At 43.9% G+C, this 24,404-nt stretch overlaps 1 protein-coding gene across 1 annotated transcript; it reads left to right on the top strand.

Annotated features, from left to right (window-relative positions):
* Nucleotides 1-134: 134 nt before the first annotated feature.
* si:dkey-220o5.5 (actin filament-associated protein 1-like 2) lies at nucleotides 135-23,005 on the top strand. Its single transcript, XM_004575327.4, has 16 exons — nucleotides 135-484; nucleotides 11,595-11,729; nucleotides 11,825-11,902; nucleotides 12,041-12,099; nucleotides 13,840-13,960; nucleotides 14,041-14,267; nucleotides 14,421-14,600; nucleotides 15,295-15,381; nucleotides 19,815-19,884; nucleotides 20,078-20,295; nucleotides 20,435-20,544; nucleotides 20,934-21,051; nucleotides 21,248-21,335; nucleotides 21,779-21,945; nucleotides 22,060-22,170; nucleotides 22,949-23,005. Exons 1-16 carry the CDS (start codon nucleotides 469-471, stop codon nucleotides 22,973-22,975), a joined length of 1,812 nt encoding a protein of 603 aa, XP_004575384.1. The 5' UTR covers nucleotides 135-468; the 3' UTR covers nucleotides 22,976-23,005.
* The last annotated feature ends 1,399 nt before the right edge of the window (nucleotides 23,006-24,404 follow it).

Genomic DNA, 24,404 nt, shown 5'->3' on the forward strand with positions numbered 1-24,404 from the left:
TTTGTAATCCAGCTGCTCTCCCTCGATTTTCTGATAGCTGTGGAATTATTATTATTATTATTATTATTATTATTGTTATTATTATTACTTTAGTTTGTGGAGCATCACTGAAGAAACCCTTAAAGCCAGAATGTTAGCAGATATTTTTCTTCTTGTGTATTTTCTAAATGTGTTTGTGTACTGGATGATAACAGTGGGCACATTGTTAAAGTGACTTTGTATTTAAGGTTTCTCTGTGCATGCCCGTGCATAATGAGAGCACTGGCTCGCCCTCTCTCTCCTCCCTCCTGTGCTGAGGTCACAGACGCGTTCAGACAGACTCGCCTGGCAGAACTCAAACTGCTTCTCACAGAGCAGATAGAGGGAGTTAAGGGAGGAGGAAACAGGAGGAAATCTGTTTGCCGTTTGATGTTGGATTCTTTAGCAGAGATATGAGCCTGAGGATCAGCAGACACTGAGACGACCGACATGGACAAACAGAAAGGTACCGTGACCCACAACAAGTCTTACAGATGTTTCAGGAATAACGACAGAGGCATAAAACTCATCCACACATGAAACCTGACGTTACCTGATATTTGTTTTTTATATTTAAAAATGTTTCACATGTATGAAATCATACACAGCATGCATGTTTCAGATGTAATCTGATTACAAATGGAGATTTACTTTGAAACTTTCCTTTAATGTGTTTAACATCCACGTACTCTTTTGTCTTTCATATCACGTGGAAAAAAAATGTTAAAACTAATTGTAATAAAGTACTAACAAAGCACTCAGCAATTACCAGGGCCAAAACTTGCAGTTCCTCCAGTTTCCACCGGGGGCAGCAGCGAGTCGGTCCCTATAGACTCCCATGTTAACACTTTACAGCAGTAATAAACACTTTTACAGCCCGATGTAAACTGTTCGGTCTCTGTAGGTATATTTGTGGTGGGTTGTATAGGTCACCTGTAAAAGGTTTAAGGTTTGCATTCTTAGGGGCGTGGCCTCTTTGACTGACAGGTGGATGGTGACGCAGGTGGCTGTAGCTGCTAGCTGTCTGCTAGCGTCACCTGAACTGGACTTTTGGACCGTGTTTGTGCTGTTGGAGCCTTTCGGAGCATTTTAATGACATCATCAGACCAATAATACTGCTGCTGTGAGGTCACTGTAGTAACAGACCAATCCAGTAAGAGAAAGTTAGGGATTCTGACTGGATGTTACTTATTAGCAAGTATCTGAGCTAGCTAGCATTACCTGATATGCAGTTTTTATGTTTATTTCCATGTTTGTCTATCATATTAATATATATACGCTGATATTTTGGCTGCTGACTCATGTGACCACTAGAGGTCAGGTGTGAGTTGTTATAAGTTGTACTATATTTATTATTTTGGGATGTTTTACGTTTGTAGTTATGAACAAATCAAACTAACCTTAGGCTTGTGTTGTATTGTGTATAAAATATTTAGATGGTGGTAATAGACTTGATTTCAAATGACTGGTTGATTAGATAGTTTAAATTCATTCATTAAAATCGGTATAAATAAACAGCAAAAAGCCATGCTGTTCTCTAACAGTTTAATTTATCTTCTGTATCATGTGAGAAACACTTTGTATATGAGCATGTATGTATTTGTGGCCAAAGCAGCTTTAAATCAAAGGAAGTGTTGACAGAAGGAAAAGGGCCATGATGCTGCTATAACTGGCTCCAGCTGAAAAGTTTAGAAAAAGCTGAAAGTGATTTAAGTTACTTTACCATGAAAACCAAACCCTAAAATTATCTGAAAGACAGGATTTCTCCTCACCGCCTGTGTGTGGGTACTTGCACAGCTATCTTTGTGGGGACCTATGTATTTATTGACTTTTTAAGGACCCTTCTGTGTTGTGAGGACAGACTCTTAAAGGCCCGTTTGTGGGTTTGGATTTAGTTTAAGGGTTCAGGTTAAAAAGAGGTTTAGGTTAGGGGGCCGTGAAAGGCCTCAGAAGGTCCTCACAATCACAGAAGTACAAACATGTGTGCAGCAGGGTGTGGAGCAGCTTTCTTTAATCTGGCTGGCAAGAGAGCAGAAACATTTACATTACTGCGCTGCTGTTTCCTCAAACTGACCCGCTTCCAGCTGGAGGCTGACCACCTCCCCACTAACCTGCTGCTTACCGGGACCTGTAGCCACTTTGCATTTTTATTGTTGTTTGTAACAACAAGTAACTCTGATTAGAGCAAACCAAAGTGATTTGAGAGATCAGTGTATCTAGATAACTCCCTGAAGTAACCGTACCACATTTAACGAGGTAAAAATACTCAGCAACATGTCCAACGTGTAAATGAGAAACTAAAGTATGTTCAGCTTCGTGTAACTACAGGTGTTGCAGTAAAATGCATCAGCAGCATGTCCCCATTGGGGCTGTTTTATCTACGTTATATATAGTAGATGATGGTTTTTAAAATAGGGTCAGCCCCCCCAAGAGGTCACCAGGTCATGGGATGATTTATGGGAAACAAGTAAAATCTATTTCCTGTTTTCAGAGCTAATTTAAAGTTTTTTTCTATAAATTTTGAGTAGGTCTTGTACCTCAGACTGAGCGCTACCAGGAGGAGCTGGGAAACATCAGAATACTCCTTTTAGCCAGCGATTAGCACATGAGGTCAGGAAACAATCTGACTTAATGGCAGAAAAATGTTAAAATTGTTGGTGTGGATACTTTAAAGACACAAACACACAGAAAATCTAAACAGTCTATTAGCTCAGTCTCCAGAGAGCAGCAGCGGGAGGAGGAGGAGGAAGTGATGATGATGAGGTGGAGGAAGGAGGATAGACGAGGACAGATGGGTATTTCTGATAGTTGCGTTGCTAACATACCACCGGTGTGATAAAGACTCCACAGCAGCAGGAGGATGGATTGTGACACGTTCTCCCTTACAGAATAAAAATGATGTTTTCTACAGAAAAAACACGGACGTAACCATGTGACTTCACCCATGGGTTTCTGGGACTTTTCATAGCGTTTCGGTTGCTTCCATGTTGTGAAACGATTAGTGGTGGTGAAGCCTCACAGACAGCGATCAGCTCAGCAACACAGGGCCAAGCAGTTTGTGTATCAGGCTGTAAACATGTTTATTTCTGCTGTCAGATTATAATGTGGACGTCTGTGGGACTGCCTCACTGCTGGTGCCCCTGCTGGACGTTACAGGAACTGCATGTTCAGCCTCTGTGGGAGCTTCTTTCACAGTTTTTAAATGATGAACTAAGTTATTAGGAAAACTACCTCACCTATGTTAAAACATACCACGTATGTATTATTGTAGGGTCTACCTTACACTATAAAGCACCTCGAGGTGACTGCTGTTGTGATTCGGCGCCGTATAAATAAAACTGAATTGAATTAATTGTGACAAAGTGATTCAGGTTATGGTCGTCTAATATTACATTTTATTTGATGACCTGAGAAACAAAAGTGACAAATAGCAAAAAAAGAAACAGTAAAAATGTTTTTTCGCAGCGTTGTAAGCAGGTTTATGTAAGTGTAGATGATCTAATGCCCAACGACAGTCAATTATCGGGTATCAGAACCTGAACGAGCTCTGTGGTTCCAGCGACTGCCCCCTGATTGGACAACGCTGGACAAACTGCTTCCTGGTTGGATGTAATTGCTGCATAATGTTGTTAGGATATCATTGTTGTGATGGACACCATTGGTACTGTAGTGTGACCGGTTTCAGCTGGAAACGTGACTTTTAGTTTAAACTGCTGAAGCAGATGCGTCGCTGTGGTCAGTCGAGTTATTTGTTTTTGACGGATTCGTTTAGGTTATGGTTTAAGGATAAGTGTCCAGGAAATGAATGGAAGTTAATGTACTAATGATGTAAACAGGCCTGAAAGTGTGCACTGCAACATCAAAGCCCGAGACAGGAAGTAATGCAGATGGTCAGATAAACAGCGTTCAGCAACACAAACTCTTGATTCTGTGTCCGTCCAGCAGCCGTCCGTCTCTGTCTCCTTTCTGCTGTTGTTGTTCGTCTTCAGGGTTTGTGGGTGTTTGAGGAATTTGCAGCTCGCTGCTTAAACAGCAGTTTGATTTAAATCAGCATCAGAGGAGTTAATCAGGAACATTTAGCCCTCGTCTCCCACTCGGCTCACAGCGTGAATGGACTCGGCCTCTCTGTATGAATGAGCCACCGGACAATCAGCTGCTGTTTCCTCTGCATGTTTTTACATGTTCTGCTCTGTGTTGTACTGATGATGACTCAGTACAGTTTACGTCTAAACAACAACAGAAAAGCATTAAAGACTGAAAACCTTTACTTAGTTACACCTACTCTGTGTCGCTGTTTCCCATATCCTTATATAAATACTGCATCCACACACACAGATGCTAATTAGTGTTCAGAGCTTCACTTCCTGGATGGTCTGAAGCCACAGTTATTGTCAGGTAATAGCTTTAGGAAACTCTAGTCATTACTGAGGATGTCCTCCATGTCCTTAATGTGAGTCTAGTCATGACTAAAGGTTGTAAAGGTTTATTAGGAGGTTCTATTTATCTGTGAAGTGGGCTTTTGTGGTGCTAAGGGAAGTTTTGTCGCCATCGAAGAGGTTCTAGTCATCCTTTAGGAGGTCATGCTTGTCTCCTGAAATCCTCGAGGTGGTTGTGAGGTGATGTTCTACAGGTCTATGAGGTATTTTTCTGTGAAGGGACTCTTACATACTCTTTAGGAGGTTGAAGAGATTCTAGTTTTTCTTGAGAAGGCTGCGCTGGCCTCTGAGGATGTTTCAGACGTGCTAATGTTGGTTCTAGTAATGATTTGTGTAGTTTTGGATGGGGTTTGAGACATCTCCTAAGTGGTTATCTGTGAAGAGGGAACTTTAAGAGGTTGTGGTTGTCACTGAAGAGGTTCTATTCATCCCCTGGAAAGTTAAACTGGTGAGCGAGGGTGTTCTAGAAATCTTCATGGTGGTTGTGTGACTGGAGATCGCAGAGAGGTTCTAGAGGTCTTTTGAATGCCCGTCTGTGAGGGTGCACTTGAATAACTTTTGGGTCCCCTGTAGTAGGGGTGGGCGATATAAACAATATACGATAGAAACGATATAAATTTGGCCAACGATAGAGATTTTGACTATATCGCGATAGCGCATGTTGATGATGTCATCAAGCTGCGGCTGTTTTGGTCGAAAGCATCGCAGTGGCTACAACCATTATCATTCACAGCAAAGAGATGAAGCACATTTGAAATATGGGGAAAGCCAAAAACTGCGCTTCCTCCACTTCTGTAACATTGATTCATTAATGTTGGATTCTCTCGCAGCTGTTCTATCCACATGTTGTTGCTGTATATTAACTCATTCACTGCCAGCCATTTACAAATCAGGTAACTCCCCACTGCCAGGGTTTTTGAGCATTTTTACTCATTTTTGAAGAGCCACAGAAAACTGTGTGTTATGATCATATAAACGCTGAACCTACCAAAATGAAGAACAGACTCTCTTCTTTCATCCAAAAAAAAAGCTTGTTTCTACCATTTTCCATTCTTTAGTAATCAGCTGTAGAAGAGAGGTGGGTTCCACCAAAAATGCCTGTTTTGACCAACAAAAGGGAGAAAACGAGCTTTTTGTGAAAAATACATTTCAAGCAGAAAAGTGTCTTTGACACTAATATTTCTTGCTTTGTGACACCTCTAACATATAAAATAGTTTTTCACTTCTATAAAACAGAAATAACACTGAGAAAGGTTATGTTTTATCAAAACAATTTATTTACAAATATATGAAAAAATAAAATTCACTGACAAGCTGCCCGAGGTTGTATTCTAGCCCCTCCCATTGAAAAACGTAATTGACGTCTATAGACGTCAATGGCAGTCAACGTAAGTTTTTCAAATGACGTCTATAGACGTCAATGGCAGTGAATGAGTTAATTACTAACCTGGTATTGTGGATGGATTATCTCAGTTGTTCTCCTGACTGAAGTTTGGCCCGTGTATAGCATCCTGCTATGCGATTGCATTTGTCCCAAACCACCAGAATCCGTCACGTTAACTTTTATCGAGTGGAAAAAAAGTTGGCGTTCATCCTCCAGCTTCACTATGTTTATGCTAACATAGCTGTGTCGCTAGCAATCACGTAGCACAACATCATATACCAGCTAGCCCAACTTCAGTAACCCTACAAACGTCACTGCTGTTTAGTTTCTGTCTTCATTTATGTTGGAAGTGGTAGCAGAGCTGTACGTTTGAATTTGTTTCAAAAATCTCTCAGTCAGAACATGGTATGAAATGTTTAGGTGGAAACTAGTGAGCTAACCTCCTGCTAACTTCTAACTCCGTTAAATGTAATAAATTCTGTTTTCATGGATGTTAAACTTAATTGTTACACCCGATAAAGCAGCAACGCTGATCATTTAATTAAAAATGAAAGAATTTAGACAGTTTTTAACTCTCAGTGTTCGTTTGACTTTGGGACCTGAAGCAGACGGAGTTTTGGGCCCAGATTACTCCGTGAAGCTCCTCACTACGGCAGCAGTAATGCTCTGACGAGCCATCAAACAGTGCAGCTTATCAAAGTTGTACTAAAACATTTTTAACAGATTTCTGCAGCCAAAATCGGTTCGAGGTCAGTAAGCACAACCAGAATTCATACATAAGGAACTCTCGATTTTTGAGAAAATTAAAGAATTTTAAGTGTGGAAAACACGCTATACAGAAGAAAAGAATATATCGTGATATATCGTTACCGCACATGCTTCATATTATATCGCGATATGAATTTTAGGCCATATCGCCCAGCCCTACCCTGCAGGAGATTGCAGAGGTTCCTGTTTTCATTTAGAAGTTCTACTGGCCATGTTCTAGATGTCCTTATGATGATTATAGTGATGATTTATGTAGTTTATATGGACATTAGGCAGGTTCTAGGTGTGGTCCTTTAGGAGGTCATACCAGTCTCTGGGTTCCTGGGAGTGCTTATGGTGTTGAGAGGTTAAAAAAACAGTTTTCAGAGCTTTTTGTACATTTTTGTTTTGTTTTTTTAAAACGAATATAACTGTGGACTGTTGGACATCCTTAATGATTCATGTTAAACTAACAAAGGCCCTGACAGGCTGCTCTTACCTTCACTAAATGTTTTTGTTCTGTAATAAGTAAAGCTGACGGGGGATGGTCAGTTTGCTACGAGCAGGTTGATTAAACATGAAAACTGTGATGAAGTCCGTCTGTGTTCGTGTTATGAATGAAGCCGTTGTTGTGTGTGAATGAATACTCACTCTGTTTCACTTCAGAAGATAAGAGCTGAAATCATTCAAAGGCAGAAAAACAAGATGCTGATTCTTTTTTTTTTTTTTTTTTTTTCTTTTTTTCTAAATGACATCAGAAACAGCAGTATGCGACATTACGTGATGGCAGAGCTTCAGTTCATCCTTTGTCATTTTTTTTTTTTTTTTTTTTTTTTTTTTTAATAAATAGGACAGGGGGAATGAATGAGAGAGAGAGGGGGAGAGAAAGAAAGAAAACCAAAGGGGAGAAGAGACGGTGAGAAGGGGGGGGGAAGAGAGAGAAAAAAAAAAAAAAAAAAAAACAAAAAAAAAAAAACTCCTGGGTCACCTGTATGGAGAAAAAAAAACAAACAAACAAACAAACAAAAACAAACAGAGGAGACAGCAAACAACAAAGAGCAACATAATAATAGAGAAAACAAAGCACCATACCATCACAATAAACTAGCTAGTCATAGATATCAGTATTTACTAAGTAATAAACGATATTATGCAGCACGCAAGATAGACAGCGCACAGTGTGCTTTGAGGCAGCAGCCAAGAAAGCTTTAGTCCGCGTCTGTGAATACCCATGTGTGCATACCTGTGTGGATCAGCATGCTTGCATTCCAAAGGTTTCTCCATGTAATGATCTGCTAGGGAGTGTGGGGGGGCCACAGCCCCGTCCTCCAGGGTGTGAAGCGGGTATGGAGGAGATCAAAACTCCAGACATCCAGAGGCCCCCAGAACACAAGAGACCAAGGAAGACCAACAGAGGGGCAGCCGCGCCACTGTCCCAGTAAGAGCTGAGGAGAGTCCCAGATGAGGGCTCGCCCAGCAGCCGCGGAGCAGAAGTCAGGGGGAGTTGCAGTGACGCGCCCGTGAGCTCCGCCGGCCCCCAGCTGCGCCTGAGTGACCGAGCCCTAGGCCGAGAGGCCGGGGGCACCCCACCTCCAAAGGGGCCCGAGCGAGCCCCAGGCCCCAGGCCCCGACAAGCGGCCGCCAAGGAGTGAGCCGGTGTGTACCCGGACGCCCACCCCCAGACACAAAGAACCACCAACACACCGACACCTGAGGGAGTCCGCCACCGGCAGGGGAAGTGGTGGTGGGTGGAGATAGGCCTCCAAACCTTGGAGGGCCTGAGGTGTCCCCAGAGAGGTGGCGTCTGATACCCAACCTGACATATAGACACAGACATACAGGCACACACAGACACAAACATCCATTCCCACCCTCATGCTCTCATATGCACTTACTCCACACTCAACCAACGTGGAGACAGACATAAAGAGACGCTGTACACACAATCACACTCCCCAAGCGTACTCTACAAACCGGGTCTAGGTACCCTTGCCCCTGGAGGGGGGAATTGCACCCAGACCCAGGTGGTGTTACCCTTTTCCCTGCGGTGGGGAGAGGCAGACCACCCCGACTCCGCAGCAGCAGGGAGGCCCCACACCCCAGACCGCAGTCGGACGGCCAACTCCTCCTCCTAGCCCCCCCGCTCCAGCAGGCCGCAGAGAATGGGGGTGGGAGAAGACTCCAAACCTCCCTCCACCCGCTCATTGTAGTGTTGATGCATATGTGTTCTAAGGTGCAATTAAAACCCAGGAGGGCATGGAGCTACCTGCCAAGGAGCAGCAGGTAAGCGCATAGTCCCTCCTGCTAACCCTCAATGACTAAGTGTATTTAAAATTGAGAGGTGGGCAACGACGTCAGGGGTGAGGTATACACCCTGATGGTGATTTGGACTCCGTGATTGTGCCCACCCCCAAGATCCTATATGTATGTGTAATGAGAGTGTGAATAATGTGAATGTCTAAGTTGTGGGATAAAATTGAGGCAGAGGCAGCCAGAAGGGGACGGGGGGGGGGGGGGGTAGCCTCCTCTGCACCCTGGTGACATACCCCCACTCCAAGGCCCTGCATGTGTGGGTGGTTGTGGAGGAGCGGGAAGAGGGAGGCAGCTGGAGATGGGGAGGGAAGGAAGGGAGGGGCAGGTAACCCCTCCCTGGGGCCAGCTCCCCCGCTGACCCCAGTAGGCACTCCCACCCTCCGCGACCCGCCAGGGAAGGGAGGCCCAGGCCCATCAGACCGGGGCCCAGTGCAGTAGCGCCCTCCGGCTCCACAGAGCCCTGGACAGTCCACCCAACCCCACCACAGAGAAAACTGCACCCACCCCACCAACCACACATCTTCCAGACTACATAAGACGGTAAACGCCCAGGCTGAGATCTTCCTCCACCTCTCCTGTATCTCCCCCTCCTGCAGAGAGTTCCTGAGAGAAGAAAGCTCCTGCAAGATGTGACCATCCCCCCCACCAGTTGAAGAGCCCCCCAGGCGGCTCGATGCACCGGCGGCACCCTGCTCCAGGGCCGGGCCCCCATGCACCCACCCGCCCACAACCCCGGCAACACACCAACCAGGACCCGAGCCCCCGAGGCCCGGCCCGGGCCCCAGCCCAGAGACGGAGCGCCCCCAGAACCTCACGCCCATCCCGGACCCACCCAGGGGCAGCCAGGTTGCCAGGTCAGTAACCCGCGTCCGTCAGCACAGACCCCCCCTAGCCCCGCTGCACGCAGCCGCGAGGAAACAGTCACCTGAGAGCCAACAGAGCCCTCAACCGGACGTGACCGCTACCCCGGGTTGAGCCCCCCAAGGAAGATGCCTCCGGGGAACCCCCCGACGCCCTAAGCCTGTCCCTGCCCCCTCACCAATCACAACAGTGAAGGCGGGAAGATGCTGATTCTTCACTCTCAGACAGAAACACACATCAGCCGCGGCTCCTCATCTGCATCCTCAGATGATCGTAATAAAATGTGATTCACATGTAAAAGTCAGTTTCATACAGAACAACAGTCTGACCGCACCTGTTCAGGTAAACGTTTCCTGCACAAATATGCAGATGTTCTGGCCTTCACGTGTTAATTGATGACAGGATGCAAACTGATAAGCTCCTGGCTCCTGCCAATATTTAACTCAGAGTAAACACAGTTACATCACCTGAATCCCTGCTGTGCACAGGAACTCGAAAAGTTCGTTGTTTCTTTTTTCTTATCACATGAGAGAAAACTCATTATGGAAACTCAGAGCAGAGAAACAAAAACAAAAATGGATCTTATCTCGGCCAGCTTACACTCAGACTGTGGGAGCAAACCCACCTGCCACAGTAACAATCTGCCCAAACACACACTGTCCTCATAGTGAATCCCAAAATCTCAAAGAAATGATGCAAATATGCAGTTTTTAACATCCAGGAAACTATTTACACCCCTTCAGTCCTCAGATATTTTTACATTTCAGAATCATGAATCACATCTGGATTCATGTAAATTGCAGCTGTGGGTCAGACGCTCACTTTGCTGTATCCACTTATTTTTATCAAAACTAAAGTAAGACCTCGTTTTTCCTGGGCTGGTTCAGCTGCTGTATCAGCTCCAACCAAGCAGCCGATAGTGTGGTTGAACCCACACCGTCCATATTCAGTCTCTTTCTGAGAGACATAAATGAGTGTTGGGGTCGATTTGAAGGAGAAGACGGCCAAAATCAATCACTCCACTCGGAAACGAAGGAAGAACATTCTTATTATTATTCATCTCCCCCCATCTCAGCATCCTCCACTGGCACACCAACCCTGTGGATGTCCTCCGTCACTACATCTGTGATCCTCCTCTTTTCCTCCGGCCCCAGCGTCACCTCCACACTCCTGTCTTTCCTTTTCTCTCACTTCCTCCTAACATGCCTTCCCCCCACCCTCCTCCTCGGCCTTCAATAAACCGCAGCATCATTTCCACCGACACCCTGTTGAGCACGAGCACAGGAGGCAGCCCTCCCATCCACCCCAGTACCCCCCTGACCCCCATGGCTGGACCAAAATGAAGAAAGAAAATGCAAGACTGAGATATCAGTGTCCATATTTTGGATGAGAGGGTGGAGTGGTAAGCTGGAGTCCAGGGGTCCAGTTCAGGTGAAGCTGTGTCACCATCCACCTGTCAGTCAAAGAGACCACGCCCCTTAATAATGCAAACTATGACCATCCCGTCCGTCCCATAGTTGTTATGAAGGAGGAAAAGGATCCACAGAGACCAAACAGTTTGTGTGTCAGGCTGTAAACATGTTTGTTTCTGCTGCAAAGCTTAAACATTCGAGTCTGTGGACAGACAGACAGAGTGTCTGTTGGCGTGTAAACAGCGACATCAGATACTGAGAGTGTGAGAACAAACATGACTCATGGCCCAGCAGTCAGTTCAACTGTGACTCGCTGTGAGGTCGAGATAAAGTCTGTAAACTCATTTTCCTCCTGGTTAATGAGCTCAAACAGACATCCAGACGATCGTCCGTCTGACTGTCTGTCTGTCTGTCTGTATCCAGTGCTGGCCAAGCTGATCTGGGATCTGCAGTCCTTCCTGTCTGTTCTGGACTCAGAGAACCTGAGTTACATCGCTCAGGCTCAGAAGAAATCCATCTCAGAGCTGCTGTCCACGCTGCAGAATCAGGACGCTCCAGGTAAAAACACACCAGTACTCACATTACTGCTGATACTCAGAGTACTGCCAAACCCACAGACACCCGAATAAAAGTGTTTCCTGCTGTGTTTTCAGTGGAAGATGCCGAGTACATGATCATGAGCTGTCCATCATCGTCTCCTAGCAACGAGCTGACAGACACACCTGCAAAAGGTACACCTTAATGCTGCCTTCGAGACACATCGGAATAATGCGAAATACGATTTTCACTCATAAACAGAGCTCACGTAAACCTGCGAATCCTGAAGACTTCATGAAAGCTCTGTGTTGTTGTTGTTGTTGTATCCACAGCTGTCCGGGCCTCTGAGCTGGTCTCAAATCAGGACCTGTCTGCATGGCTGAGGAACGGGGTGAGCATCAGCCTTACTGGTCACACTGGTTTCCACCACTGAGCTAACTGAAGCAACACATGAAAACAAACAAACAAACAATACAGCAACAATGAAATGTGAATGAAAACTCATTATTAAAAACAACATAAAATGTATTAGTTAAGACTGAATATGAATAAAAAAAAAGAGTAAAATGTAAGTAAAAAAAATATAAAAATAAAATATAAACACAAACAGTAAACAAATAATAGAAAAATGATGACTAAACTATACAAACACAGTGTGAAGCTGCAGCGTCTATAACACATAATCGTCCTGCACGTGCAGCTCTTTAATCAGATGATATTTTAATTAGCTCTCATTAATTAATTACATGAAGTGGCTGACTGCTGTGCCTGATTAATAAAAACAAGTTCAGCGTGGCGGCTCAAGGTTGGGTCTAAAAATGTGAATGTAGTTTATTATCTGCCTGATAAATAAGAAGTCTTAGTTTATGTATCAAAAAGCTCCGAAAACAGAGATAAAAGTCACAAAAGAGCTTTTATTCTGTTCAGGAGATGGTGGTTAAATCAAACGCACCAGAGTGAGAAACAGCTGCTGATCACACTCCTCGTGATGAAGAGCAGGAGCGACAGGTGGAGGAAAAGTTTCATGTGACAAACACGATGATGTGGACACAAAGTTCTTTACTAGGAAGGGACAAAAATCTGTTTCTGAACAGCTTCAGGATTTTTCTTCTGAGGTCAAAGAGAAGAGAAAGAGAGGAGGAGGAGGAGGAGGAGGCTGCTCTGTGATGTGGGTCAGTAATGACAGACCGAGTCCTCCTGAGGTTTGGGAGGAGACGGCAGCACAACTCTCTGTGTGTGTGTGTTTTCCATCCATCCATCACGTAGCCCAGATGCTAATCAACTGCCATCGGTGACCACTTCCTCCCTCTGCACAGCTCTGAGCCAATAGGAAGACCGATAGCAAAGAGATCATATGTAAACACTGAACTTCCTGTCACTCCCTCTCCCTCTCTCTCACACACACACACACACACACACACACACACACACACACACACACACACACACTCACACACACACACACACACACACTCTCACAGTCACACACACACACACACACACACACACACACACACACACACACTCTCACAGTCACACACACACACACACACACACACACACACACACACACACACACACACACACTCACTGCTCTCTTAAAGATTAAATTCTCAGTAAATTTATAAGAAATCACCAGTAGGTCTGTGAGATCAGACAAATTCAACAGAAAAATGTAGAAAATCTGAATAAATGAGAGGAAACGAGCATCGCGCCTCCAACAATCGACCCTGTTTTGACTCATTTGGATCCAAACCGATCCAAATGAATCTGCTCAGGTCTCATGTTTGAAGTTACAACCTGTGAAAAGTTACTGAACACTGATTTGCCAAAGGTCAGAGTGCAACTTCATCCTGAGCAGGTTACAAAATCCGGATTTAAAACCAAACAAACCTACTTTCTTACACTAAAAACTTCATCAGGTGAGTCAGCCAAGCTCAGACGCACTTCATGGTACCAACCAACAGCAACAACACAAACTCGTCCTAAACACACATTTAGCTCTTCATGAAGAAGAGGAGACGCTGATGAGCCTCGTCTCAGCTCGTCTGATTGTTCAAACTTCATCAAAGTTTCACCACAAATCAGAGAAACTGAGTTCAGACTTCCTGACCTGATGTTCATGTTTTAGCTGCAGGGCCCCAAGGTGCCGCCCCACCCTCCAGGAGGTCTAGGAGGTGACGATGATGACGAAGATACGTACGAGGAGGCAGAACCTTACGTCCCTGCCGACGCCACCGCGTCCAACACTGGTATCTGCAAACACACACGATGACGAAGCAGGAACACAACGTAGAAACACAAACAAACGTGATCCTCTTCCTTTCTCCAGAGAAGGCGGAGTCAGACAGCAGCCACTACGAGTCCTACGATGAGGAAGACGATGATGATGGAGGGGAGGAGCTTGTGAAGGACAGAGCTCACTACATCCGGTGGAGCGCCTCACAGCCCTGCCTAAAGCCCACGCCAGAGTCCCGCCTCTGCGGGTACCTGTGGAGGAGGAAGTGGCTCGGGCAGTGGAGCAAAGAGCTGTTCATCATCAGGAACGATGTGCTGCTGGTGAGGAACGAAACAAACGCACGAGCCCACACGGCTGCAGTCCCTCTGATGGCCACTAAGTGTCGCTCTATCTTTGAAGCGCCTCAGCTCTTTGTGAGGTCAGGTGTGTTTGACCTGTTTGTACCTGTGTGTCTTCTTCTGTGTTTGCGTCAGTGTTATAAGTGCGCCCGGGACCTGCTGCCTCAGCTGGAGTTGAACCTGCGCGGCTGTCAGCTCGTCTACAAGTCAAAGAGCAGCAGGAAGATCCAACACCAGCTCAAACTGGTGCTGCTGGGCTCGGAGACGCTGGTGCTGGGCTACAGCACTTTCCAGCAGGCCGATGAGTGGAAGAAGGTCAGCAACACTCGTCACGCGAACGGTGAACTAGCTCACATTCAGCATGAGGTCCTTACACACAGTCAGGCTTCAGGTTTCTACATCAGACATGGCAACATACATGAACTCTCAGTCACCTCTGAGCTAAAGAGTTCGTGCACTTTTGCTCCTGAATCAGAGATTTCCTGTAGAGTAGACGGTCCTTTTCAGTTTTCCTGGAAAGATCTTCCAAGAGAATCTGAGCAGTCCCACCGAAGCTGGAGCTTTTAAAAAGTGGAACCTCCACCCGAGGTTCCCAGCGTCCACCGGGACAGCCCTGAAGCATCCCAAGTCTTCCCCAGCAGCGCTCCAACCGCACTGATTAGTGCAGGCAGTAAACTGCTTCTCCTTCCCACTGCCCTGCAGCTTTCCCATCCCCACTGACTGCCTTGCTCAGAATTCCTCCCACATCCAAGTTTTTGTTTCAACGCTGTTGAAGCTGGACTCTGCTGGCCTGCCTGTACCTGCCAGCAGGTCTGAAGGAGATCTTCCACTCCGGCGTTTGGAAGCTCAAACAGGCTTCATCTGCCCGACTGTGAACTCTGCATCTCAGTCTGACAGCGAGATTCCTGACGCAGTTTGTAGCTGAACTGTTCCCGGTGGCACATTTCTCTGTTTTCTTTCACCTTTTTCAAATTATTTATGCACAAATATTTTTCTGTTCTGTGTGAAGGTGATCGAGGAGGTGAGCATCGCAGGAGAAACGGAGATGCACAGCTACTCGTCTCTGAATAAGTCAGACCAGCTGCTGTCCTGCAGGGTGAGACACTCAGATACACCATCATGGGCAGAAATCTGTGCCATCAGGAACTGAATTTGAATAAGTTAAATTTGAATTGCTCGGATTGAATCTGAATTGTAACTTGAATAAATGCTTTTAAAAACTGAATATGAATTAGCCTAATTTGAAATTCAATTTATTGGTTTGAAAATGATCATCACTAAACTGAAATTGAATTTTATATTTTGAAAATGAATTCATTTGCTTTGAAACCGTATTTTATCCTTTAAAGATTTAGCTCTCGAATAATTTCAGTTTCAGTTCTACAATTCAGTTTTTTGGGACTTACATCCGGTTCCGGTTCAAGCGCAGATTAATAGAACTACGTTTTACTAGCGGACCGAAAGTGTTACTGACGGGAATCTACAGCGTCTTGAGTTGAATTAAGACTTCAGAAGTTATTCGTCATGTCGAATGAGCAGCGGATAAACTCAGGTTGGTAATAAATGTATTACATGTATAAGATGTATAGCTAAAAACACCTCCACTTTGTTTTACGTTCGCTGTGTATTCTGAGTATTATGGCAAAAGATGTGGTAACCTGATTTCAAAATAAAAGCTCCTGAAGCATGATTTCAAAATAAAGGCCAACTTTCAGTAAATTAAGAGCACATTCACAAATATCGATTAGTCTCATTTGCACACTCTAATGTTGGATACAAATGACGTACCCCAGTATTCTAGTAGCAACATGTCAATATTAAAGCCATCTCCTTTTGGATTTCAAAGTAAAAGCCCTCTGAATGTTTATTTTTGAACTACTCTTTCAATTAATTCAGAATAAAAAATTCATAGTGATACCATATCAATATCAAGTCACTGTGTGTTTGCCTTCCAAAATAAAAGCCTTTTCAAATTGCTCATATATGACCTACTCTTTTAACTATTTCAAAATGCTCTTAAATTGAAATTTGCTGTTTCCACAGGATGAATCCATGTTAGATCAATAGTATCCAACCCCACAGTGATACCATATCAATTTCAAGTCAGGCTGATTTTGCTTTCCAGTATAAAAGACTTTTCAAATTGACCATAAAAGATATACTCTTTTAACAATTTCAAAATGCTCTAAAAAGGAAAATTGCTGTTTCCACAGGATAATGCCACTTTAGATCAACAGTATCCAACCCCGACAGTAAAACCATGTAAACTTCAAGTTGCTCTGATTTTGCCTTTCAAATTAATGGCCCGTCGAATTTGCCCATATGTGATATAGTCTTTCAATTACTTCAGAATGTTTTAAAAATGAAAATTGCTGTTTCCACAGGATAATTTCACTCTAGATCGACAGTGTACACTATCACGGGGATACCAAGTCAATTTCAAGTCGCCTTGATTTTGCCTTTCAAAGTAACGGCCCGTTGAAATTGCCCATGTATGACCCACTCTTTCACTGACTTCAGAATCCCTTAAACCCTTAAAAGCAAAGTTGCTGTTTCCACGAGATCATTTCACTCTACATTGACAGTGTACAACCCCACAGTTTTATCACGTCAATATCTTGATTATAATTGTTTGTGAGGGACTTTTTATAATTAAACACGGATGCTGTTAACAGGACAATTTCTGTTTCCACTAAGTAATTGGAGTTCATGCAAACCATAGACAACCTCGACAGCAGTAACATCTCAATCTCAAATCAATCTCATTTTGCATTTCAGAGTAAAAGCACTTTGACTTTGTTTATAGGAGCTTCTCTTTCCCTAACTTCAGAATGGCATTATTTGGAAAGTTCCAGCTTCTACCCATTAATTCCAGTTCATGCCAACACATATCATAACATATAATCTAACAGTGGAGTCTGGAATAGTTTTTATAAAACACCAGAGGTGCGAGACAAGCACGATCTGATATCGTCGTGTTGGAGTTGTTCCCAGATCAACATACTAAATGTTGTTCCAGGATCAACATTGCAAGTGACCAATCAGAATGTGGTGACGTCATACTTTTGCGACTTCGGGAAAAACTGCCGTAAAACAAAAAACTGTACTTAAGCTGCGAGAAACCGCCAATCAACGGACCCTAACCCTTTAATAAACGCTAAGCAGAATTGATATTGTCCTTGCAACATTGGAATTTCATAAATGCACGAATGGCTTGGCGCGCCAAAGAATAACGTCACAACAATGTGATTGGTCACTTGCAATGTTGAACCTGGAACAATACCAACACGACGATATCAGATCATCCGCCAGACAATGCCTTACGAACAAAAAGAATAATAACAATAATTTTTCTGATCACAGAGAAAAAGTCCTAGCTCATCTGCTATTTGTATGAGAATTGAAAGGCCTGCAGATAATTTTATGAATCCAGTTGCTCAAGACAAGAAAAGGTCCCAGTCTTTAGATTCCTGTCCATTCCTGAAAGACGTTACAATGGCAGTATCATCTGAGTATTTCTGGATTTGACAAGACTCAAGATATATATTTGAAGTGTGCTGTATACAGGGTGGGTCATTTATATGGATAAACTGTGATAACATGGGAATGGTTGGTGATATTAAAGTCCTGTTTGTGGCACATTAGTATATGTGAGGGGGCAAACTCCTCAAGATGGGTGGTGACCATGGTGGCCATTTAGAAGTCGGCCATCTTGGATACAACTTTTGTTTTTTCAATAGGAAGAGGACCATGTGACACATCAAACTTATTGGTAATGTCACAAGAAAAACAATGGTGTGCTTGGTTTCAACGTAACTCGCGCTCTCAACATCTCCAAAAACGTTAGAGCACTTATGCAAATATGTGATGTCTTGATAAATTGAGCAGGTATTTGAAGTTCACACAGAAACATTCTCGCATGAAAATATCTTAAAAGTTTATTTTGTGACCCAGAAAGAGTAATATTTCAAACTCCGCCACTGCCTCGTTTGAGTTTTGGACGAAATGCATTCTGGGATATTGCATTTCGTCATTTCGAGCTGATTGGAGACCAAAACAGCCAATCAGATTTTTTTGCATCCAAGTCTGTGATTGGCTGGTTTTGTGGCACAAATATAACGGTGTAGAAAAAGAGTTGAGCGTGCACGGGCAGAAATGTTGAGAGCGCGAGCAACACAAGCGCAAGTGCAAGTGCAAAAACTGAGCGAGAGGGGCTGCTGGTGTGTGTGTGTGTGATAATAGCAAACACTGAAATACAGTTTTTGCACGCAGCAATGAACTTTGTTCACTCACATTCAGCTTTTCTTTGCTCAAAATAAATTTCTCCTCAAAATGCAACACTTGCACCTGCAAACTTTTTTTTACGTGCGCTCAGAATAGTGGCACAAAAATAACGCCATACAGTTACAGCAGTGCAAGTAAACAAACAATAAATATAAGAAGAGTAAGAAAATAAATATACACTTTAGGACTCGGGGTAAAGGATCAATAACAATTTAAAATTTATAATTTACAGTTTGATGATTTAAAGTCTCACACACAGCCCGTCGAAAGGGGAGGGGCCTGCTGCTTCCAAATAGAGCACATTTCATTTATAATGCTGTAAATCCAAGCCCATCATGGATTCATGATTTGAATCCTGGGTTGTGTGAAATCCCAGAAATAAACCAGAGACAAAGTGAATCTGTGAACTAAGGTGTAGGTGTGTTAGGTTATGTTGTGGCGATCCTCGGGTTGGGGGATTTGTGTTCATACTGGAGTGCAAAATTAAAACCAAGATGGACAAGAAAAGTTCAAAGCCATCGGGTGCTCAGTTTAGAAAAAAGAGAAAAGAAGAGAAACGAGCAAAAGATGCAGGTAAGCAGATGTGTGATTGGATGATGGCAGCTCATCCTGAACCAATCAGAATCAGAATACTTTATTGATTAAAGGAAATTATGTGCGTTACAGTTTCTCCAAGAAGAAATGGTAAAAATAGTAACAGTAACAGACTAAACTCCAAACAATACACTATGTTACAGATTTTACACATTTAAGAAACAGCACTAATATAAACAGATCACTCAGTTATAAATATCAAGGACTAACAGAGGTGATGATAAATAAATATAAAGAAAATTGACAAGAATATTCCAGAGTAGAAAAGAGCGTGTGTAAAAAGGTTGTAGCTGTTGCAGTGTTCACAGTGTGTTAGGTGGAGGAGTTGTACAGGGAGCCACAGGCAGGAATGATTCCTGTGTTGTTCAGTGGTGCATTGTGGGTAATCTCAGTCTCTCACTGAGCGTGCTCCTGTCACTAGCCAGTACATCATGGAGTGGGTGGGAGGTGTTATCCACGATTGTCCTTATCTTGGACAACATCTGCAGAGGGAGTGTTCGCCTGGGCGCCAAACAGCCTCGGATCGTCACTGCCTCCTGGCGTGAATAATCTCGAACCTGCTCTGTGAGAAAGCAAACGTAGCTGTGACCATGAAACGAGCAGCCGTGGTCATACCTGCACTTCCTGCTAATGCCGTGTCTCTTCCTTCAGTCCAGTATAGTCCAGTCTGACTCTGACGAGGAGGAAGCTTCAGCTCGCTGCAGCCTCAGCAAGAACAAAGGTACGGACAGAGCAGCACAGTAAACTGCACGATTCGATCATTGAAGAGAGTTTTTGTGTCTTTTATATACGAATTAAAAATGTGCATGGAAACTAACTGTACATCAAAGATGGATGTAGCCTCTGTGACATCGCCTGTCTGTTAGCGAGGTCACATGACGCGAGGTCTGAGCTGTGGCGTTTGCCTGCGGCAGGTTTCCTGAACGTACTGATGAACTGCCAGTGGCAGAGTTTACTGTGTCGGGTGGAGGCCGGGGTCCTCAACATGTTCGGAGAGGAGGAGGAGGTGGTGCAGGGGGAGCGCTCGCCTCAGTACACCGTCCAGCTCAGAGGCTGTGAGGTCAAACCCGACACCAAGCACTGCTACAGGATCACACTGAGCATGCTCGATGACCAGATGGCGGTGCTGGAGGTGAGCTGGTGGAACAGGGAGTTTGAATTCATTCACTTCAACTTGTTACTCAATAACGTGTCCTCCTTCCTTCCTTCCTTCCTTCCTTCCTTCCTTCCTTCCTTCCTTCCTTCCTTCCTTCCTTCCTTCCTTCCTTCAGGTGAGCAGCTCAGAGGAGAAGCAGCGGTGGTTGAAGCTGCTGGAGGACGGCGCTGCGTATTACTGTCACCATGACAACAAAACACAGGAGCACTCAGGTGTAACTCTCAGGTACGAGGTGCATCATCTCAGGCTGAAACACCAGCTCGTCCTAGTGGTCACATGTGGTACTGCAACCCCAACCCCACGTTTATGGATCAATCATAATAACATTTATTATAATAAAAACACTGAATGTCACATTCAGGTAAATCAGGGCTGTCAAATACACAATCGCGACAATCATTTTATTCATTTGAAGATTTTTTGAATACAAGTGCTCATTCGTATCTCTGAGCTGTCAGCACCTGTCAGGCCCTTTGAATCGTCTCTTATTTTTACACGCAGTCCTGATTCTGTGGGCGTGATGTTCATATTTCACCAGCGCAGCGTCGCTAACTCCGATAAAGCTTTATCTCGGCTCTGAGTTGAGGGCTGATTTTGCTTCCTCTCGTCCTCAGTGGGCTGCAGACTCGCAGGTTTCCCTCCTCCAACACCTACATGGACGACCCCTTCCACCTGAGCGAGCCGGGCCGAGACCAGCCCATCTACTCCAACACCTCCGTCCTGGGGCACATGGTACGGGCTGCACCGCACAACATTCGGATTTAAGATAAGATCAGATGATCCTTTAATAGTCCCACATGTGGGAAATTTTTGGTCACAGCAGAAAGTCGAAGAGCAGTAAAAAATTAAGAGAAAAACAACAGAATAGAATAAGATAAACAATCTTATTTGGAGTAACTCGTAACGTCGCCTGTATGTCGTCTTTCAGCTCCACGGCTCTCAGGGTTCGATTCGCTGCAGCTCGGTGTCGTCCAAAGGCTCAGTGACCTACAGCAACACCGTCCTCAGCGGCCACAGTGAGTCCTTATGATGCTCAACTTCAAAATAAAAGACTTTCCCTATATTAGGTTTGCTGGGCTTTTATTATGAAAATTGAAAGTTTCTTAAAAACCTGGCGATGCTGATTCAGAAATGGTCAACATGAAGCACAATAACAGCCGTGTGCATGAACCAGTGTCTGAAAACTGAGATGCCTTAAACCTGCACGCTTTCTAGTGTCCAGCAGGGGGCGACTGCTCTACTTTCAAAATCAGATCTGATCGTATCTAAAGTGTAAAGTTTGGATTTAATGTGAACATAAGACCATAAGAGGTAAACGCTATGGACCAACAGCTGGCCAAAATCACTGATAAGCTCCTATCATCAGCTGTTAGTGAGCAGTCCTGGATAAACAGTGTAACGTGTAGATGGAGTACTGGGTGGAGCTGATGGAGGACCGGTTGGATGCTCTGCGTTTCAGACAGGAAGTCGGCCGAAGTGCAGCGAAGCATTCAGAAGCTCGAGCTGACCGACAGGAAGGTAGTGCCGCTGAGGGCGGGGTCAGAGATCAACTTGGCATCCAGCACAAAGCAAAACAAGCGCACCTCCTTCAGACAGTCCCTGGCCATCTACAGTGAGCGCGCTCAGGTAGGAAAATTGAACCTGGACATGTGTGGATGGGGGAGGGTGCATGAACGACCTGTGAGAGGCCGTTGAGCGTTGATAATATATCTGCTCTGAACCTGGTCTCTGCTGGTCCAGGCTGGCATCCTGAACCCTCTGCTGCGACGGACGGCCTCAGCTAAAAACTCCCTGAGACGGGCTCCTTCGGCGCTGTTCATTGAACACGGAAAAGTTTTCCAGAGGAGGAAGGTGAGAGTCGCACAAACACAGACGGCCCCGGCACAAAATGCTACTGAAGCTTCATATTCAAAGATTCAAAGTTATTCACACTGATCAGGTTACAGTGACATCAGCCTCATTTCTCTTTATCCTCATGTATCCAGCCATCAAATGTATAACTTATTTTACAATTCAGGCTTATTTACTTAGCACCAATTCACAACATTCACCTCGGGGTGCAAAGTAAAACTCTACAATATTAGAGAGAAAACCCCAACAATCACACAGTCATCGAGTGAGCAGCGCGATGACTGTATGGAGGAAAACCTCCCTTTTAACAGGAGGATTCAGGGTCACCTGGTCCAGCCCTAACTATATGCTTTAGCAAAAAGGAAAGTTTGAAGCCTAATCTTGAAAGTAGAGATAGTGTCTGTCTCCTGAATCCAAACTGGAAGCTGGTTCCACAGAAGAGGGGCCTGAAAACTGAAGGCTCTGCCTCCCATTCTACTTTTAAATACTCTAGGAACAACAAGTAGGCCTGCAGAGCGAGAGCGAAGTGCTCTAATAGGGTGATATGGTACTACAAGGTCTAGAATGTGTCACTGATAGTATTTAATAATTGATTAGCTAAAAATGCTAACAGCTAAATAATAATAATAGTGTATTTAGTGTTAATGTAGCATTTTAGCTAACATGTTAAACAGAGATTGAATTACTGAGCTGTGAAATTTTTAATAAACAGCAGAAAACAGCAGCAATTCAGAGGAACCTTTGTCACTAATTTCACTATTTCTCATTATTCTTTTAGGAATGGGAAACTAAAGCAGCTGCTTGACACCGGCTGCGCGGCTAATATCACATCCCATCAACTAGTGTGGACTGGTTTTTTTTTTTCTAGCTATCATATTTTATTCAGAGATGGTGCAGGGAGAGTGTGCCAAAGGATTTTAACACGTCTAACATAATAAAAAAAACCAAGAAAAACCTTATTGCCCGACATGAAGCTGGTCATGAGTGCTGCGTTCGCTGCTGTCGATCTCTTAGCTGATCTCTCGTTCGTGCCCATTTTAAAAGTTTACATTTCCAACCAACAACAGGAAATAATCTTTTTAAATTAAACTGAAAAGCTAACAGCTAGATAATAATACTGTGTTCAGTGCTAATGTTGGTATTTTAGCTAGCTAACATGCTAAACAGAGACTTACTGAGCTGTGAAAGTTTCAATAAACAGCAGCTGATGAACAGAATTCAGGGAAACCTCTGTCACTAATTTCACTGTTTGACGTCCATTTCAAAAGTTTACATTTAAAGCCCCAAAAGGTTGATTCTGTTCATCTGGACGTTTTCAGTGGGAGAAACGTTTCGTCATCATCAGGTGACTCCTTCAGTCTCAGCTGACTGCAGGTTTCTACCTTATAAACAAGACATTTGCATAATGACTGAAACCAGCACCACTGAATGAACACTGGGCTGGGAGGCCAGTTCCTGGATCATTAAACCAACCAAACCATTACATTAAAAAAAAAAAAAAAACAACAGGAAGTGATATTTTTTAGTAAAGCTAAAAAGCTACAAAAAACCTAACAGCTAGCTAATAATACTGTGTTCATGCTTATTTACTATTTTTTAGTAAATTTACAAACCCTCCGTATCAAAAAAAAGGGAAGACACGTAGATGCAATAAGCTGCCCCTCCACAGGCTTCCAGAAACGGCTAATCAGATGAAAGTGGGCGTTTAGGGAGGGGGGCCTTAAAGAGACAGGCACCAAAACTCAGCTTCAAGTAGAATAAAAACCACAGCAATGAACAGTGACCACTTGTGACCAGAGGGGGCGCTAAAATCGTCGCTACAAAGAAATATTTTCACATCCAAATGTCTGAATTTACTTTTGTACTTTTATGGTTTCGTGTGGATCGTTTCCACTCAGTGTATGAATGTGTTTTATTATCCAGCGATAGTTTTTAAGGTCACACTGATGTTTTAATTTTTTAATAGCACATTTATTTTATGGTTTAATTAAATAACAGTTTTCAGCATGTACTGAGCAGCACAGTGTAATAACGGCTTCCTGTCTATAACCACAACACGTCTTTGCTGTTCTCAGGTGAACGTCCACACTGACCTGTAAAATCATTTGTTTGTACAAAAAGTCACAGGAACACTTTTGTGGCATATCGACAGAGTGTAATTATCTCTTCTTCTGATGGTAGAACAGTATTTTTTATGTACATGTGATTTAGGAAATCCTTTCAATCTCGGAGCA

This window comes from Maylandia zebra, linkage group LG12 (assembly GCF_041146795.1).
Source record: "Maylandia zebra isolate NMK-2024a linkage group LG12, Mzebra_GT3a, whole genome shotgun sequence".
In the NCBI taxonomy this organism is placed as follows: Eukaryota; Metazoa; Chordata; class Actinopteri; order Cichliformes; family Cichlidae; genus Maylandia; species Maylandia zebra.